The sequence below is a fragment of the Leuciscus leuciscus genome, assembly GCF_965113295.1.
Source record: "Leuciscus leuciscus genome assembly, chromosome: 12".
In the NCBI taxonomy this organism is placed as follows: domain Eukaryota; kingdom Metazoa; phylum Chordata; class Actinopteri; order Cypriniformes; family Leuciscidae; genus Leuciscus; species Leuciscus leuciscus.
This window is the reverse complement of record NC_138736.1, coordinates 39,318,018-39,337,450: the sequence shown is the minus strand read 5'-3', so window position 1 is coordinate 39,337,450 and position 19,433 is coordinate 39,318,018. Positions and strand designations below refer to the sequence as shown.

General features: G+C 39.0%; 2 protein-coding genes and 1 long non-coding RNA gene across 4 annotated transcripts in view; 1 reads left to right on the top strand and 2 right to left on the bottom strand.

Moving 5' to 3' along the window:
* LOC309510624 overlaps window positions 1-9,238 on the top strand; it is a 48,176-nt gene extending 38,938 nt beyond the window's left edge. Inside the window, exon 3 of the long non-coding RNA XR_014210408.1 lies at window positions 7,933-9,238. This is a non-coding gene — a long non-coding RNA (uncharacterized lncRNA). The remainder of the gene's footprint in view (window positions 1-7,932) is intronic.
* Window positions 1-19,433, bottom strand: part of LOC309510597 (H-2 class I histocompatibility antigen, Q10 alpha chain-like) — an 80,052-nt gene that overhangs the window by 54,432 nt on the left and 6,187 nt on the right. The gene's annotated exons all lie outside the window — the stretch shown is intronic.
* LOC309510608 (uncharacterized protein) lies at window positions 5,039-7,939 on the bottom strand. 2 transcript variants are annotated; one of them, XM_082185479.1, is made up of 9 exons: window positions 7,681-7,939; window positions 7,549-7,593; window positions 7,389-7,454; window positions 7,200-7,271; window positions 7,003-7,065; window positions 6,883-6,921; window positions 6,743-6,808; window positions 6,586-6,624; window positions 5,039-6,455 (listed from the first exon to the last, which is right to left on the bottom strand). In XM_082185479.1, the coding sequence occupies exons 1-9, from the start codon at window positions 7,811-7,813 to the stop codon at window positions 6,451-6,453; spliced, it is 528 nt and encodes a 175-aa protein (XP_082041605.1). In that variant the 5' UTR covers window positions 7,814-7,939; the 3' UTR covers window positions 5,039-6,450. The 2 variants fall into 2 exon arrangements, with proteins under 2 accessions (XP_082041605.1, XP_082041606.1); XM_082185480.1 differs by lacking the exon at window positions 7,200-7,271 and having other exon boundaries at window positions 7,410-7,454.

Genomic DNA, 19,433 nt, shown 5'->3' with positions numbered 1-19,433 from the left:
AAAGCACACAGAAGAGCTGTTACTGGCACTTTAACACTAAACTTTTAAAAGATAAAGAGTTTTGTGAAACTTTTAAGCTTTTTTGGGAAGCATGGCAAACAGAAAAGAGTCTTTTTGAAAGTATAATACAGTGGTGGGAAGTGGGTAAAGTGCACATAAGAGATTTCTCTCAGAAATGTTCTGCTTATTCTTCTGTAGTTTTAAAAAAACGTAAAAGTGGCTTGAAAAAGAGATTGTTGATATTGAAATGGAAATGACTGTTAATGATGATGTCAATTTAAAAGAATGTTGGACTGAAAAGAAAAATCATTTAAGTTTAATTCTGGATGAACGGGTTAAAGGAGCTCTCATAAGAAGCCGTTATTTAACCCTGAAGGACATGGATGCTCTTTTTTCTTTTTTTTTCTTTTTTTTTTTAGAGCGTAAAGTGGGTCAGCAGAAATTGATGCGTTCATTGAAGGACAATAATGGACATGTTACCTCAGACCCACAGAAGATGCGAAAGCTTGCTGTTGGGTTTTACTCTAATTTGTACGCTGCTGAAATATCTGATGAACATTGCAGAAGAGAGCTGCTAAAAGACTTATCGGTGTTATCTGAAGATAATAAAGAGCTCTTAGAGACTGATATCTCCTTTGAGGAGATCTCTCTGGCTGTAAAGGTTCTCTCTTCAGGCAAGAGTCCTGGCTTGGATGGACTACTGGCCGAGTTTTATAAATCATTTTGGACAATAATTGGAGATGATTATTTTGAAGTCCTTCAGAAATGCTTTAGTGAAGGTGTTCTTCCAACTAGCTGTCAACGTGCTGTTTTATCATTGCTCCCGAAAATAAGATTTAACACTTTTAAAGAATTGAAGACATGTGGCAATTTTGTGTACAGAATATAAAATTTTGTCTAAGGTGCTTGCAAATAGATTAAATAATGTGTTGTATGAAGTGGTACACAAGGATCAGTCGTATTGTGTTAAAAATAGATCAATCATGGATAATCTTCATTTAATCAGGGATGTTGTTGATTATGCTTATTGTAAAGATGTTAATGTGGGCCTGTTGTCTCTGGATCAGGAAAAGGCCTTTGACAGGGTTGATCATGGTTTTCTGTTTGACACCCTTAACGCTTTTGGTTTTGGGGAAAAATTTATTTCAAGGATTAAACTTTTATATGCCGAAGCGACTTGTATGATCAAAATGGGTGGTGGATTGAGTATCCCTATTAATGTTAAAAGAGGAATCAGACAAGGTTGTCCAATTTCGGGCCAACTATACAGCATTGTAATTGAACCTTTGTTAGGTAAAATGAGAAGAGAGTTAAAGGGCCTACAGGTCAACACCCTAAACTGTGCTGTTAAACTCTCTGCCTATGCTGATGATGTCACAGTTATAATCAGAGATCAAAGTGACATTCAGGTGCTTAAACAGGCATTAGAGTTTTATGGAAAAGCCTCATCAGCAGTAGTTAACTGGGGAAAGAGTGATGCTTTATGGTGTGGTAGTGTTTTTAAAGGTAATTACAGTGGGGAAGTGCAGGGTTTAATTATTTAGGAGTGTTTTTGGGGACAGAAGAGTTTAAGAAGAAAAATTGGGAGGGCCTCTTGGAGAAAGTGTGTGCAAAGTTGTCTAGATGGAAATGGTTGCTACCCCGGTTGTCATATAGGGGGAGGGTCCTAATATACAATCATTTGGTTGCTTCTTCACTTTGTCATAGAATGACAATACTTGAACCTCCTGAGGATCTAGTGCGAGGAATACAAAAGCGACTAGTGGATTTTTTCTGGTCGGGACAGCACTGGCTGAAGGTGGCGGTACTGTATCTACCCAGACAAGAAGGAGGCCAGGGCTTGGTAGATATCAGAGCGAGACTCAGGACTTTCAGAATGCAGACGGCACAAAGACTGCTCTATGGAGTGGATGTGAGCTGGGCAGAAGTAGCCTGTGCCCTCCTAAGAAGAGCTGGAAACATGGGGCTGGACCGCCATTTGTTCTTAATGGACATTGAAAAACTGAATTTAAGTGGGCTGAGTGTCTTTTACAGATCAATTTTAAAGTCATGGACACTTTTTATGTTTTCACGGAGTGCAGATAGCACAGAAAAATTATGGCTGAAGGAGGAACCACTTTTTTTCAATTCTGAATTGGAATCAGATGTTTTTAAATCAGACACTTTCAGAAAAGCCATGTGGGCTGCAAATATGACAAAGATTGGACACTTAAAAGATTAAAAAAAGTTGGATAAGCCCTGAAAATTTTGCTTCAAGACTTGGAATAAAATCAGTCAGGATGGCACAAAATATGTTGACTCAGATTTTAGAGTCTCTGCCTCAGGACTATCGAAAGGCAATGGAGACTTCTGATGAAGAGGCTGATAACTGTGACTTTCCAGAATTGTTTTTCTCAGCAAAGACTGGTACATGGCAAGAAAAAGAGGGCTAATACCTTATTTGGCCGCTTTTGGCGATGCTGATAAGAAAGCCATTTACACTATGTGTGTGAAAGTGTGGCATCTTAACACACTGCAGAGTGTCAGCGAGTCCTAATGGCTGGAGGTTCTGGGGCCAGGTGAATCCCCTAAAGGACACGCTGGAGGTCCCTGTATAAGCTACCCATTGAGAAACGGTCTGGAGACCTTCATTGGAGAGTAGTGCACGGGATTATAGCTACAAACAGACACAGAGCACACCTTGATCCAGAGGTAGGGGTAGGTTGTCCATTTTGTAGTGAGGAGGAGACTGTTTTTCATTTGTTTTTAAAGTGTGAAAGGCTTCAATCCTTATTTTGTATCTTAGAAGAGTGGGTTCAAAATTTAGGGGGAGTTTTTACTCCAGTACTTTTTATTTATGGACCAAAATATATTAAAAGTAGGATGGAAGAACATGTTCTGTTAAACTTTCTTTTTGGTCAGGCAAAATTGGCGATATGGCTATCAAGAAAACATTGCTTGATCGATGCTGGGTCAACTGATGTTGTGTCTGTTTTAAAAGGGTTATTAAAATCTCGTATTAAAATTGAGTTTGCATATTATAAATTGGTCAATGATATGGAGATGTTTAAAGGTAAATGGGCTGTAAATCATTGTATTTGTGATGTTGATGTTGATGAGTGTATACTGTTTAATATATAAAAAAAATATATATAAAAAAAACCATACTTAATGTATGTATAAATGTACTGTAAGTAGGCACAAATGTTTTCTGTTTGATGGGATGTTGTTTGTTATTATGATTATTTAATAAGGCTCTTATGTTTTTATTGATTGATTAAAGAAGACCTAAAAGTCAAAAAGTCTCTCTCTCTCTCTCTCTCTCTCTCTCTCGTCAATGTTAAAGGGGTGGTTGATTATAATTTCACTTTTCTAACTTTAGTTAGTGTGTAATGTTGCTGTTTGAGCATAAACAATATTTGTTGCAACAAACAGCTGGTAGGGACTACAAGACATTCCTCCTGGGTTAGTGACATCACAAACCCTAAAATTCCTGCTCAGATACTCTTCGGACGCTCTTGCTTACTGCTCCACGCTTTGCTCTATCGCTTTTCTATTTTATCTCCTATATTTTTCTATTTTATCTCCTTTTATCACCTAATTTTAACTTCAGCGAATCAGCACAGTGCTCAAACGACAAAGTTTGGATTACTACAAAAACGCAGAATTCTTTTACCCGACCAGCTTACATTCCGGGGAAAGGAAAACACAACTGCCTACAAGGATAAGAGAGAAAATGCCTCTTCTGGTTCAAGAATCTACTTGCTGCACTAACTGCCACAGACTTTTACAAAGGATTGCAGTTCTTGAAACAAAGTTACTTACGGGACCACCAAACCAGACGGAACACACAACAGAGCTTCGTCATGGACACCCTCAGCATATAGCCGGTGAGTCCCATGAAACTAGTGCTCCTCTACAGGCCATACTGAGTGTAGAGAAACAAGCCGATCGACTTACAAATCGATGGCACAAACAGGGAGCGAGAACCAAAGGCACTCGAGACATCAGATTGTCACAAGCATCACATATTGCCGCAGTAGCATCCTCTACCCCAGATACAGCTCTGACAAGGATTGCAAACAGTGGTCTCCTACCACCGCCTATGCATCTTGAGAACAGATTTGAAGTACTAATGAATGTAAATGAGGAATTTGTCTGGACACAAGTGTACAAACGCTGCCTGGTATCGGTTGTTGGTATTGGAGCAGTTTTATGAGTACGAGTACGAGTACACAAGCTCAGTATCGATCCTGATACTGATACTGGTATCAATGCATCCCTAGTTTAGTTATACTGGTGCAAAATCAAATGTAGCACAACCAATGAAGTGTTCATATGAAACCATAAAGCAAAACACAGGTCAGCCAAACAGCAGTACTATATACCTGGGCGAAAACTACCCACAAGAGAACATAAGCCATTGTCAGTATGGTGCTTCACCACACACTGATACTGGGATCTTTCAGACGGCAGGATCTCCAGGCTCTTCTTCAGCTGAAAGGATCCGTCAGCGTTCGGTCTGATTCCCTCTGAGTTCAGCTGATCATCAGGGACCGGCGTCTGATCGTGTCTGATCTCCAGAAGCCTCTGCTTTCCCTTGCTCTCAGTGTCCAATCAGTCTCCAGACAGGAAGTAGTTTTCTACTCCATGCTGCTGATCAAGAGCACATAAAGCTCATGTGGAGAGTGTTTTAAATGACAGTCTGTTAAAGTGGATCATCTTTTGTTTGCGTGTAAATGACAATCATTAGTTTCCCTCTGGTCCAAAACACCCAAATCACACAATAAACCTGAAGCCCACAAACATAATAATAGCAACACACACAGAATAATTGACTGCTGCTTTTGTCTGTTATTGACATGATACACTCAATCTGATCACATCTACATGACGGAGAGAAAGAAACAACAGAGAAAGACAAACTCACCTGAACATCTGAATCAAAATCACATTCTGCATTCTTCATGCATGAAATATTGACAGTCAATCACTGGTCATTCTAACTGAGCTCTGCATATATTAAGAGTTATATTAGCTTCTCAAAGACACAACAATGAAATCTTTAATTATATTTATTAATATGATTCCTGTAAACACTGTGAAAAATATCCATTTACTGCTCACATGAAAGACTGTAAATACAGTATATATAGTATACAAGATGCTACTGTTGGTTACTTTTAGTAGGACTCTGACTACACAGTATAGATGATTTCACACAATAAAAGCAAACCTTTAATTTCATGAATTCTTTAAAAGTGTGTGTCTCTCGGGTTCATGCTGCCCTCTGCTGGTTACAATAAGAAGTCAATCCAGTCTCAGTATGTTCCATTGATAAAAGCTCTTGAATGACACGAGACAAAGACTGTACTTAATACAGTCTGGTTCGGTTCATCTCTGCTCAGATTAAGAGAAAACATTAAACCTACAGTAAAATCCTTTAAACCGCTCATGAAAAGGTGCCTGTAAGCTACATGACAGCAGCGAGATAATTCTACTGTATACTGTAAAAAATACTTTTAGTCAAAACTAGAAAAAGACAATATTTTTACAATTGTAATAGCACAAAAAGAAACATGCAAAAAAATACAAAATGAAGACATTGAACACGCATTGAATATAAGATTGTTCAGGCAACAGATCATACGAAAAAGAGTGCAATGTGCCGATAAAGTATTTTAGAGTTAATCAAAACTAGAAAAGTTGCCTTTCCAAATTTCACTATAAAATGCAACAGTTTATTTATTACTCTAATGACTTTTCCTGGACTAGGAAACACTACTTTATTCCCTGGTATGTACAGGGTTTCCATGACTCAGTATGAGTCAGTAAAATATTAGAATAATAATAACAGTAAAGTAACAGCCTGAAGTGTGCTGACTAAATTTAGTGTCTAGTTTCCTCAAAGTCGACATGAAACGGAAGTTGAGATAATCTTTTCTTCTCTATTGTGATGTATATCTGAGTGAAACACTTCTGGAACAAGAACAAATGTGGGCGGGCCTTGATTTTGTCTGTGTGGAATTGATTGGATAATTGGATGGTGGTGGTTTGCTATTGGCTGATCTCATGTGAGTGACAGGTTGCTCCGCCCTCGTCATCAGAGAAGAGAAGAGATGCACATGAATTGAAAAAAGGCCTCAAAAAGCTGCTCAGAAAAAGTAGAATAACAAGGAAACGGAGAGCAGGAGTGTGTTGGTGTAGGCGTATATGTTACGTAATATGGCCTTTATGTTTCCTGACCACATATCCTCATAACACAGTGTCTGATGAAAACTGTGAAAGCTGTGTTGACGGTGTGGAAACCTCCTATGACTGATGTTCAGGTGTCCACATACTCTCGGCACTGATGATGATGATGATGATGATGATGATGATGATGATGATGATGTAACATCTGATTCAACCAGAACAACCCATGAGCAACTGCTTGATCTTCTGACTGGAGTCACTGGTGTCTTTTCTGTCTTAAACTGAAAAACAGACAAACTGCTAATTTACACTCATTAAAAACTGCAGAAGTTCTCTTTTTATAACACCAATATCAAATAGAAAACTATTAAAATGTAAAAAATCTTTAGTTGAAATGAACTGAAACATTACTGAGGTTTGGCAGTGAAATGTTTTTGGATCTGCAGCGTCCTGAAACACAGAATAACAGCATTATATATATATATGTGTGTGTGTGTGTGTGTGTGTGTGTGTGTGTGTATACTGTATGCATATAAACACAAATAATTTGAAGAGAAGCTGATCTTACTTGGCGGTGGTAACAGCAGGGCATTCTGGGTAACGGTGTTCTGATCAGTGTCTTCTCTCTTCATGGCTGGAAAAAACAAATTTCACATCCAGTGTCTGTCTGACTAAAAATCTAATTAACATAAACCCATATTAACTCACCAAGGTCAGGCAGAGAGAAGTTCTTGGAGCCCATCGCACCTATAAAAGTCATGAAGGACACGTTGAGTGAGTGAGATGAAGAATCAGTGTCAGATAAGAGATGAATTCAGATGTTCTGACCTCGAGCTGCTGCTGGAGTCACTTCAGTTTCACACAGACTTTGAGTGTCATGAACCTCCTCAGCTGAAAGAGAACGAGAGGAACCATTAATGAAACAGTGTGTGTGTGTGTGTGTGTGTGTGTGTGTATATATATGTGTGTATGTGTGTGTGTGTGTGTGTGTGTGTGTGTGTGTGTGTGTGTTCTTCAGGACCTACTGTGAACCTCCTCCATACTGGGATCTGTGGGGTTTTCATCATCTGAATCAGTGTTTAAAGCAGCAGCCAAACCTGCACAGAATAAATAAAATGATGGTTAATAAACATGTTCATGTTAAAGTTACCCATCAGCTGTACAGTGACAGTAAACAAAACGTTTTTAAATGCAGAGAGTTTTAATTGACGGGCCTTTTATCAACTCTGACTCACTTATTTCCTCCAGTAGTTCTGGTTTCATCTGTGTTTTATGAAGAGCTGCAGAATCACATGAAATAATAAATAACACAGATGCTCAGTCTCCTCATCTCGTGTGTTGTGCTTTAATAACTTCTAGAAGAGTCAGACTCGCCTGATAGTTGCACTAGTGATGGTGTCTTCAGTGTGTCCTGCTTTCCTGAAATGTTAAACATTAGAACAGTCATTCTCCTCTTCTATCCGTATTTATGACTTTAAGGGATTTAAATGGTACTTCGATATTTACCATAACTTCTAAGTAGATAAAATGTGAGGAAAATGAAGAAACCAACAAAAATACAAGATGAAAATCCAGTGACTGCATCCAACAGCAACAGTGAGCTGGCTTCTGTTTCATCTGTCACAGAACAAAAATCCATTATTTGTCAAGTTTTGGTGCAAAATCTCACATAACTGATGATGGTCATTAGGATGGCGTCACTGATATTGGCCTCAGTCTTCAGTACTTTTACCATTTTACTTTTTTGTCATATTCTAGGTAATTTTATTCTGATGATTATGATCCATGATCCATCAAGTATTAGTTTAGTTTAGGGATGCACTGATACCACTTTTTCCAGAACAAGTCCAATACCTTCGTTTTGGTATTACAGATACAGAGTACAGATACCAGTATTTTCACTCCATATGTTATTTTTAAATGTATTGGGTAGAGAAACCAAAATAAACCATTATTGTATAAATTAAATATAGATGGATCTTTATAAAGTTACAAAAGTTATTTAGTCAAGAGCAGTGAGTGATTTTTTTGTCTTTTGTTTGATTAACTTTAAAACACTGCAGCAGGTTTATTAGGCTGCTGTCCCTTTAAGAGCAAATGCACAAATTTGAATATACTGTCTACGAGATATAACCGACTATGTTCACTAATATATTCACCAAGACGGACGTTTTTACATAATTTTGTGAGAATTCGTCCGTACAAGCGCAAGAAGTGAAAGATAATTTGATTCAGTATTCGCACGCTGTCTGACGCGGGTTTTCGGGTGCGCGTTTCGTTTGTTTATGTTCATGAAACTGCTTGACTTGCAAACGTCCTGTAATAAGAACCACTTATACATAAATCCAAGTGGTTCTCACTGCAGTCAAACGATGACCAGCTCCTCCTCTCTGGAGGGATAGAGTTGTGGGTGGGGTTAGGGTGTGGCTGGATATTCTAGCTCCACCCACTAGGCCCAAATTACATTGGCTCCTCCTCACTTGACCTCTAGCGTGGAGGAGCTAGACTTAAGCTCCACTCATTTTGCTCTGCAGTTAGCAACTTCATAAATCAAGTAACAGTTCATGTTTTACATTCATATACAATTTAACTTAATCTAAATGACGTGTGCTGAGTGAACGATCAGCAATCAAGAGCATTCAACATTTCAACTCTCTCTCTCTCGTCAGTTAATGTTAAAGGGGTCGTTGATTATAATTTCACTTTTCTAACTTCAGTTAGTGTGTAATGAGCTGTGTAACTGAGCATAAACAAAATTTGTTGCAACAAACGGCTGGTAGGGACTACACGACATTCCTCCCGGGTTAGTGACATCACAAACCCTAAAATGTACATAAACCCCAGAAAACGATTTATAGATTATCATGAAAGAATATGCTAATCAATTACTAGAAGATAAAAACACATAAACTACATAAATTCATCAACTAACTATTCAGAAATGTCTACATGTTGTCACTTCTTTAAGGGCCGTAAACACCGGGACGAATATCGGCGCGCGTTATTCGCCAGCGTTTTTCAACGTGTTTTTTGTGTTCACACCCAAGCGATTTTCACTGACGATGAGCCGGCGCTTAATGTAAAACAGATTTTTTTCTTTTATCAAGATATTGTGCTCGGCAAGACCGTTTTGTGTTTGAGCGCCCCCAAGTTGTGTTTTACTGTAACTTCAGAAGCTCCAGACACGTGAGCAAAAGCGCCAATCTCATTGGTCGGATAGTTTTTGACGTGGCGCGTCAAACCAAAAAAACGAACCCGAGGCGTTTTTTAAAAAATGATGCTTTTACGCGTGCCGTTTTTCAAGTCGGTGTGCACACTCACATTGGCGCCTTTTGTTTAGTCAAGAGGTGTTAAACGTCGGCAAATATCGTGCGCGAAATTCATCCCGGTGTGAACAGGCCTTTAGTCTCTACATTTTTGTCTGACTCCGGTTTGAACATAAAAGGCTAAAAGTTTTTGAATTTTCAGTGCATGTCTGTGTGAGTGCAAGCTGTTGAAGCTCCGCCCCCTGTGCCGGGAGCAGCAGCTCATTTGTATTTAAAGGAACAGACACAAAACAGTGCGTTTTTGCTAATCCTCAAAAAGTGACAATTTTAAAATGCTATATAACAATATTTGTGGGGTATTTTGAGCTAAAACTTCACATACACACTCTGGGGACATATGAGATTTATTTTACATCTTGTGAAAAGTGCATTATACCACCCCTTTAATAATAAGCTACATGCCTACAAGCTTTCTTTGCCATTGACATCCGACTGAACTACAAACTTTACACTGACGTCTGTTAAAAAGGGATGTGCTCGAGAAGATCGTGGCGTAACTATATTTCGTTTAATATTCCACTAATTAGATACATTTACTTCATAGACAGCCTTCTTTTATATCCCCATTATACTCTCTGTTGTCAGTGTTTGTCTGGACACAAGTGTACAAACGCTGCCTGGTATCAGTTGTTGGTATCAGAGCAGTTTTATGAGTACGAGTACGAGTTCACAAGCTCAGTATCGAGCCTGATACTGATACTGGTATCAGTGCATCCCTAGTTTAGTTATACTGGTGCAAAATCAAATGTAGCACAACCAAAGAAGTGTTCATATGAAACCATAAAGCAAAAAACAGGTCAGCCAAACAGCAGTAACAGAATACTCAGAATAGGCATAACCATAATAATCCATGTAATCTTCTGTTATGTCTGTCTGGTGCTTCACCACACACTGATACTGGGATCTTTCAGACGGCAGGATCTCCAGGCTCTTCTTCAGCTGAAAGGATCCGTCAGCGTTCGGTCTGATTCCCTCTGAGTTCAGCTGATCATCAGGGACCGGCGTCTGATCGTGTCTGATCTCCATCTGCACATGTTTAGGGTAGAAGCCTGTGGCCAAACACACCAGCAGAGACGAGACTGAAGATCCAGACGCTTTTACAAGAGTGTGAACACGAGGACGAGCTGCAGGACAGACAATGAAGATAATAAACCTGCATGAAAGAATGCATTCAAATAACAACCCTAGAGATTCTGATGTAAACTCACATTCCATGATGATCTTTCCCTCTCGCTGAAGTTCAGTGAATCTGGTTAATGTTTCCACACATTTCCTCTTCAGGCTGGAAACTGATTCTCTGTCCCAGATGATGTCATGGTCGAGGACTAAAGGCTTCCAGTGCATTGAGAGGTCAAAGGTCAAGGTCTGGCCATCATAGGCGTATTCATCAGTGCCTTGAAGAAACATTACTGAACCATTAGAGTGACGTTCAACTGCACAGCCGTGCCTCCACTGAAGAACATGAAGATCTAGAGAAACACAGAAGATTAAGAACAGAAGATACAATTCATCAAATCTGATGGTGATATTATTAAGTGGATATTAAGTGGAGGAGAGCTGTGCTGTCTAGGAAATTGAGTGTAATTTTGGTAATGTACCCAAATATTTTGAAACGGTCCATCACATTTGCCTGTGAAAGATTCACAAGAGAAATGGATTTTGCATGTCAGTGTAAACTTATCCAGTTCTAATAGATATTGTACATGATAGTTAATTGCATGTAAAAATATATAAAATATTTGTCTAAAGATTTGCCAAGGATGTATTCAATTATGTTTGCATTCCTTTGTAAATATTTAAAATGTTGAAAACTGAACACATTCAAATACTGAATTTGTTGTTTAATTGGTTTAAGAAAATATTAATAATATGCAACCAAATTAGACTTTCAAATCAGTGCATGAGTGATTTGTTTGTTCTCTGTTCATTTTTATTGGAAGTGAAAACCACTCTTGCATTCCTCAATTATCCCAATTACTTGACAGAATTATTATGGCACAGCTTACCCCAACTGATCCCACTGTCCCCTATACATAATTACCTGTGTCCCGTGTGCTGTTCTCATTCCTCTTGTCCATCAGTGTTTTAATGTTGATCTGAAGCCACTGTTGTTTATAATGCAGATCATCACTTTCATTAAAGAGTCTCTCAGATTCCTCACACAATCGAGTCATGAAATCTGCTTTATTCACACTGTTACACAAACTCATCTGTATGTCATCCAGTTCGACCGAGTTGTTGAATTCATAAATGTCTCCAGATTTCGATATTACACTGTAAATGTAGTATAGAGAGTGCATTTCTGAAATAAAAAAAATAATTTAAAAAAACACTTGTTCAAACAAGAAAAATGTCATGCATCATTTGTTGCAGGCACATGTCCAAAGTTTAACCTAACTCGGTAACACTTCAAAATGAGGTTTCATTTGTTAGTTAACTAGTATCACAATCAAGTCAAGTCAAGTCAAGTCAAGTTTATTTGTATAGCGCTTTTCACAATACAGATTGTATCAAAGCAGCTTCACAGTATTAAATTAAAATAATACAACAAAGTTTGTTTCAAGAGGAATTTATTGATTGATAAAATTAAATTAAATATCCCCAAAATATCCCCAACTGAGCAAGCCAAAGGCAACAGTGGCAAGGAACCGAAAAACTCCATCAAGTGACCTAATGGTGTCCTAAAACTCCATCAGGTGACCTAATGGTGTCCTAAAACTCCATCAGGTGACCTAATGGAGAAAAAAAACCTTGGGAGAACCCAGGCTCAGTCAGGGGCCAGTTCTCCTCTGGCATTTATGAGCTAGAGGCCGGATTGTAGTTTGAACTGTAGGATTATATGAATGCCTGGCTGAAGAGATGCGACTTTAATCTAGTTTTAAACTGGGAGAGCGAGTCTGAGCAACGAACAGTATCAGGAAGACTATTCCAGAGTTTTGGAGCCAAATGTGAAAATGCTCTCCCTCCTTTGGTGGTTCTGGATATCCTAGGTATGACCAAAAGCCTTGAATTTAGTGATCTTAAAGAGCGCGATGGATTATAGGGCGATAGAAGATCCGTTAAATAGACTGGAGCTAAGCCGTTTAGGGCTTTATAAGTCAGTAGCAATACCTTGTAATTAATACGGAACTTTATAGGTAACCAATGCAGTGATGATAAAATCTGTGTTATATGATCATATTTTCTTGATCTCGTAAGAACTCTAGCGGCGGCATTTTGGACTAACTGTAGCTTGTTTATTGAGGATGCAGGACAACCAGCTAATAAAGCATTACAGTAATCCAGTCTCGAGGTCATGAATGCATGAACTAACTTTTCTGCATCAGAAACTGATAGCATATTACGTAGCTTAGCAATGTTTCTAAGGTGGAAAAAGGCTGTTTTTGTAACATATGAAATATGATTTTCAAAAGATAGGTTGCAATCGAGTATAACACCCAGGTCTTTTACTGTAGAGGATAATTTCTTGTCATGTTTAATTTCTTGTTCTGTTTAGTTTCTAGTTCATGCGGTCTCTGTCTGTTGTGTAGTTAGTTCTGAACTTCCTGAATGTTTATTAAAGTTTACTTGTATATTTCATTCTGTCACGCATCTTTCTCTATGGATTATACTACTCACATTAACCGAAATAATTTAAAACATACTTTAAAAATGTTACTAAAATGTTTTGAATAAAAATACTTCTGAAGAATTTATTAATTGTAGTTAATGTTAATTTAAACATTGCTAATACATTTGTTTTTGTTTTGTTTTTTTGCTATTTTTATTTTTTACATTTTTTAATATGAACAGTTATGGGAAGAGCACCCGTACAGAAAAGGTTTTCTTTCACTTAAAACTGTAACACTCATACAAAGTCAGACCTTATGGGCTTGACATACTCACACCACTTTGTCCAGATTTTGTAAAACATGTCTCTTTGAATCCTGAGAGTAAATGAAAGCTTTTCCATAGTGTAGATTTCTTGGATTATGTTGACCCACTCTTCAATGGTCGGAAGGTCCGGTTTTAACCATTTCTGGTTATGGCTTTCTTACTCGCTGCCAGTAGTGTCCAAAGCAACCTCTTGTCCTTATTTCTCCAGCTATTAACATCCGCATTGCCCAAATACACATTTTCAAAATTACAAGGTATTTTACTACCAAATATATGATTAATATGTTCACATATTTGTGACCAATAAGGGATTAACAATGGGCAGTCCCAGAAAATGTGGAAATATGTAATGATTCCTGTCTTGTGTGGACTTTAGTTATTTCCTGTTCTGTGTCATGTTTTGTAGTCCTTTGTAGTTTTTCTAGTTTAATAGTATCCCCAGGTGTTTCTAATTAGCCACACCCCCTTGTTATCTTGTTTAGCTTGTTGGTCCCTGTGTATTTATAGCCCTTGTGTTTCACTTGTTACTTTGTCAGTTGTTGTACATGTAAGGGTTGCTTCTAGTCTTGTCATGCTCGTGGTTTTGTTTCTTTATCCCTTAAGTTCTTTATTATTTGTTCTATGTCTATTTCATTAAAACCTTGTGTTTAGATCCTCGCTTCCGCCTGCTTTCTCCGGCACGTTACAGAATGATTGGCTCCTGAGAATCCACAGAGCCTCCAGCATGAGTCTCCACTACCCTGGTGTCTCTTTTGAATAGGTGTGATAAAACACCTGATTATATTCTTCCAACTAAACTCTGGCCAGGTGTTCGAACCAGTAGTGCTCCATTGTACTCTACATATATTCAACCAACTTTCATTTGAAATTTGTATATTACCTTCCATTTCCCATGTCCTCTTAATGTAATCTGTGTTAGGTTTTTTGCCTTGCTGAATGGCTTTTTATAACTTAGAAACTAATTTATTTAAAGAGAATGATGTAATTAATGTTAAGAAAGTCTGTAGGAACCCCAAGTTGCATTTTTCCAATGTTATTTTTATATTTTGATCAAAATAATGCCTAACCTGTAAGTATAAATCGTCTTGACCTAAACCATATTTATTCTGTAAGAGTTCAAAACTCATAAATGCTCCCTTGTGCATAAAAGAGTAATAGGTTGTAATTCCTTTTGAGATCCAACGTTTAAATCTTCCATCAAGGGCATTTGGTCTGAAATCAGAATCATACGCACACCACCTTAAAATTTGCATTATTCTATTCCAGGAGTTCAGAAGAGACTCATATTCAGTTATATTGATACTTCTTTGTAGTTTTCTGTCATTTAAGAGGGCCATAATGGGTATATCTTTCATAGTAGTCCCTTCACCCCCCTTTCTCCTTCATCTACTGCAATGTTTGATATTTTATCCTACCCCTTTTATTTTGCCAAATATATTTTGCCAATATGTTATCCCACTCATCAAAATGTTTTTGAGTTATCCAAATAGGAAGACATTGAAAGAGGTACAAGAAACGAGGGAGGCCCAAAATTGGCATCAAACATTCTAGACGGATCTTCTGTCAGGACAGCTCCCAAATATTTAATGCTATTTGATTCCCATTTCCATTTATATGTGTTTTTAATCTTTGTATGCGGATTGTAATTCAACGTTAGAACCTGAGTTTTAGTAATATTGATTTTATAGCCCGAAAAAGAGCCATATTCTTCCAGTATTTTCATTAATTTAGGAAGTGACCAGAGGTGTCAAGTAACGAAGTACAAATACTCCGTTACATTACTTAAGTAGAAATTTTGGGTATCTATACTTTACTGGAGTAATTATTTTTCAGACGACTTTTTACTTCTACTCCTTACCTTTTCACGCAATTATCTGTACTTTCTACTCCTTACATTTTAAAAATAGCCTCGTTACTCCTAGTTCATTTTGGCTTGTTTTCATTCCGGCTTGTCGTCGTTAAAAAAAAAAAATTGCCCAATTACACAAACGGTTAATAGATCTGAGTCCCACCTCCTGAGCACACATCGCTAAACTGATTGGCTTTGTGTTTTCTTTCTAACTTGTGAGAGGCTGTAGGGGCGTCAGCGTCAACGCTTCCCATTGACTTTGAATGGGTGACGTCAAGCGTTGCCGAAAAGAATTGTGGATCCGTCGGCGGCGCTTCACTGGCGTTGTTCGCGGCAGAAGTTGAGAATTTTTCAACTTCTGCCGCGAGCAACGCCAGTGAAGCGCCGCAGACGGAAGCGTCAGCCAATCAGGATCGCTCTATGCAAATACAGTAGCCAGGCGGCAGCCAATCACGTTCATCACGTTCATCCTGTTCAAGAGCAGCAAACTGAGGATAAATCATTGGCTGACGCTGCTATGACCATGGCGTCAGTGCCAAACTTCAGCCACGCCTTCCGTCAAGCGTTGACGCTGACGCCCCGTGTGAACGTACCGTAAAGGCCAATTTATACTTCTGCGTCGGGTGCGCGTAGAAGGTACGGCGTAGGGTTGTCACGATACTAGAATTTCTAACTTCGATACGATACCTTGAAAAATATCGATATTCGATACCATTTTCGATACCACGGAGAAAAAAACTGCCACAATATTACGTTTTTATTTTTTTATTTAAAGCTAAATATAACAAGTCTAGAACATGACAATGAGGTATATTTTACATGAACAAAAATGTCCTGAAGTAGTGCACTGGTTCAAAAGCATTAATGCTGGTTAATACATTAACGTTTTTTGATTAACAGATTTAAATGCAAACGTGTGTGCATTACACGCGAAAACAATGCTATTGGTGCTTTTAACAATACAGATTGTGTCAAAGCACTTAACAGTATCAAATTGGAGGATAGAGTGTCAGTAATGTATAATAATAAGATAAAACATTACATTTTCAGTTAAAGGCATTGCATTATTGAATTCAAAGATGTCATTCAATAGCTCAGTTTAGTTTAATTAGTATCTGTGTAATCAAATTGATGATAAGATATGAAGGCAAATTGCAGAATTAAATACTAATTTTTGAATAAAGTTAAATAAGCACAAGTTAATTTACATTTGACCACAGTTAAAATATTTAACGTTACTTGTCTAAGATTTCTCAGTCCGATTATATTAACTTTAAGAATTACGGTGTAAAAACGAGACAACACACACTCATATCAACAACAATATACTAGGCCATCTTGGTTAATGTTTCAGAAATGTTAAAATGAGAAGAGTTACCAACCTCTCGAAATTATTTATATAGATCCCGGTGTCGGTCTTTCAGGTGCTTTGCCATATTAAGCCCCGATCACACCTAACGCGTTTTTCAGGTTCGAAAACGCGAGGCACACAGCTGCACTTACCATCACACAGAACGAGCAGTGCGCTGCGTTTGTTATGTTGCTAGGCAACCACTGAAACAGCTGTCCTGTCAGTCAAGTAAACGTCAAATCAGCCTTTTATTAACTTTATTTACTTTCTGTTAACATTGTGGTAGTTACGGTTCGTGAAGTCGTTAAGCTCCTGGTAACCCGCGAGAGCACCACAAGTTTATCCTCCATCATCACACTCTCCGGGCGTTCAAGCAACTAGCTTTCATCATTAAAACGGAAGACCTGCGAGGCGCAGCAGGCGAATAAACAGCGCGCGGAACGCTCGCTGGAAACCAGTTTAAAATAGGCGCCTCTCACTGCAAAAAACGCGTCAGGTGTGATCGGCCCCATTCACTTCACTTTTGCTATTTAATCAGAGCAAATGAGACGAGTGCGTGTGTGGTGTTTGTCAACGCGCCTTTGGAGAGAAGTGAAAGTGACAGCTCGGCTAGTATCGATACTTCAGGAAATGAGTATTGGTACCGTTCAGATATTTCAGTATCGATATTTATCGAAATATCGATATTTTTGACAACACTAGTACGGCGTAGCATACGCATTGACGTGTACCATACGTCGTACCCTTCGCCGTACCCTGACGCGCACCTCCTCAAAAATGTAACTACGCGTCGCGGCGACGCGGACCGCAAGATCTGTGATTGGTCGGCTGGATAGCATCGCGTTTCCTCCTACGCATTTCCGGAATGATCTTCTGCACTCTGCAGCGCCCGCCCGCCATTTTTAAATTCCGAAGATCAGTGAAGAGCCATGGAAATAGACCAAGTGACCGAGAGATTGCTTGAAGAAGTGCGGAAATACAGCCATCTGTATGACTCCTTCAGTCGCCATTGCTCGTAGAATCCTAAACTCAAAATAGCCGCGAGGAATGTAAACACAGTGGAACTCGACGCAGAAGTATAAATTGGCCTTTAGGCTACGCACGTAGGCGACGCCGTCGTGAGCATTTATACTTCTGCGAATGTCTGTGTTGCTCTGCAGTTACACCGCCGAAACGCTAGTTGGCGCGGGTGGGTTTTAATGTTCCACTGTGTTTACATTCCTCGCGGCTGTTTTGAGTTTAGGTTTCTACGAGCAATGGCGACTGAAGGAGTCTTTTCCGCACTTCTTCAAGCAATCTCTCGGTCACTTGGTCTATTTCCATGGCTCTTCACTGATCTTCGGAATTTAAAAATGGCGGGCGGGCGGTACAGAGTGCAGAAGATCATTCCGGAAATGCGTAGGTGGAAACGCGATGCTATCCAGCCGACCAATCACAGATCTTGCGGTCCGCGTCGCCGCGACGCGTAGTTACATTTTTGAGGAGGTGCGCGTCAGGGTACGGCGAAGGGTACGACGTATGGTACACGTCAATGCGTATGCTACGCCGTACCTTCTACGCGCACCCGACGCAGAAGTATAAATTGGCCTTACGACGTACACTACGGCGTACACTCGACGCAGAAGTATAAATTGGCCTTAACGGTGCGTGTCCACTGGCGCGGAGCGAGCGTTTTCAATTCATTCCTATGGAAGTTGAGCTTCACGCTCGCCCAGTGCATTTTGGGATTGCCAGCGGACCGGAGAAAGCGCTGAGAGCGACCGAGAGCGTCAAAAGGTTGGGCAGTTCTCGACTTTATGTAAATATCAAGCGAAAAACGCGTTCGGCAGCCAATTGCTGTGAGGTTCGGGATGAGACGTCTGTATAAAAATATGCAAATTGTGCCGGAGTTTATGCTGGATTTAGTGCATAAATCATTTTGTTTACAAATTAGACGCTTTGCAGTTGTTATATATGTTAAAGATTTTATTTTTGACGTGTTCATTGTGATTATATTGATTGGATTTATAAAAGTTTATAAAATTGAAAGGATATCTTTGCTTGGTGCATTTGGAAACAAAGCTTATCTATTTCTAAATGTAATCGCGTGCATTGCTGGTGATTATACTGTCCGTGTGTTGAAAAAAACTTAGATTAAACACAACAGCAACAGACACACCCCAAAGCGGAGACGTTACAGCGTTGCCAGGGGCACTGAGCGGAGTTTTGCCGCTGTAGTGGACACGCACCGTAAGGAAACCTAGATGCGGTAAGCGAGGGAGAACGTTTTTTTTTACAATATAATGACAATCGTAACATAACACTAACAGTGAGTGTGTGTGTGTGTGTGTGTGTGCAACTCTACATTATAGGGTCAAAATATCCCCACAAAGATGTCAATATCCGAAATCCTTGTCCTTTTGGGGATTTTTTTCTTCTTCAGAAAACAGCTTATAAATCAGACTTTTGTTTTTTGAAAATGTAAAAATGCAGACAGTTTTCTGTAATAGGTAAGGTTAGTCTTATGGGGGTTAGAATACACAGTTTGTTTGTACAGTATACAAATCATTATGCCTATGGAAAGTCCCCATAAAACATGAAAAAATAACATTGCTTGGTCTGTTGAAGGCTGGTCTTGTTGAAATGAGAGGCCTGTTGATCAAATCTTCCCAGTCTCATCAGCTGGACTGAAAGAAGTTTCAGTGCTCTTAGGAAACTGAAAACATGGCTCAGAGGTCACAAGTGACACGACAGTATTGCTGTGTGTCGTGTCCAACAGGACAAACTGGACAGTATTGATGTGAAACATATGCCAACAGTTCATTTCTGTTAAATGATTAGTTCACTTAGTTAAAAATGAAAATTCTGTCATCATTTA

Excerpts from the sequence above, each read along its gene's own strand:
- LOC309510608 (XM_082185479.1), bottom strand. The coding sequence starts at position 7,813 with ATGGATTTTTGTTCTGTGACAGATGAAACAGAAGCCAGCTCACTGTTG. Across the intron at positions 7,272-7,388 it reads TGAGTCAGAGTTGATAAAAG|GTTTGGCTGCTGCTTTAAAC; the intron begins GCCCGTCAATTA and ends TATTCTGTGCAG. Across the intron at positions 6,809-6,882 it reads CTTCTCTCTGCCTGACCTTG|CCATGAAGAGAGAAGACACT; the intron begins GTGAGTTAATAT and ends TGTTTTTTCCAG.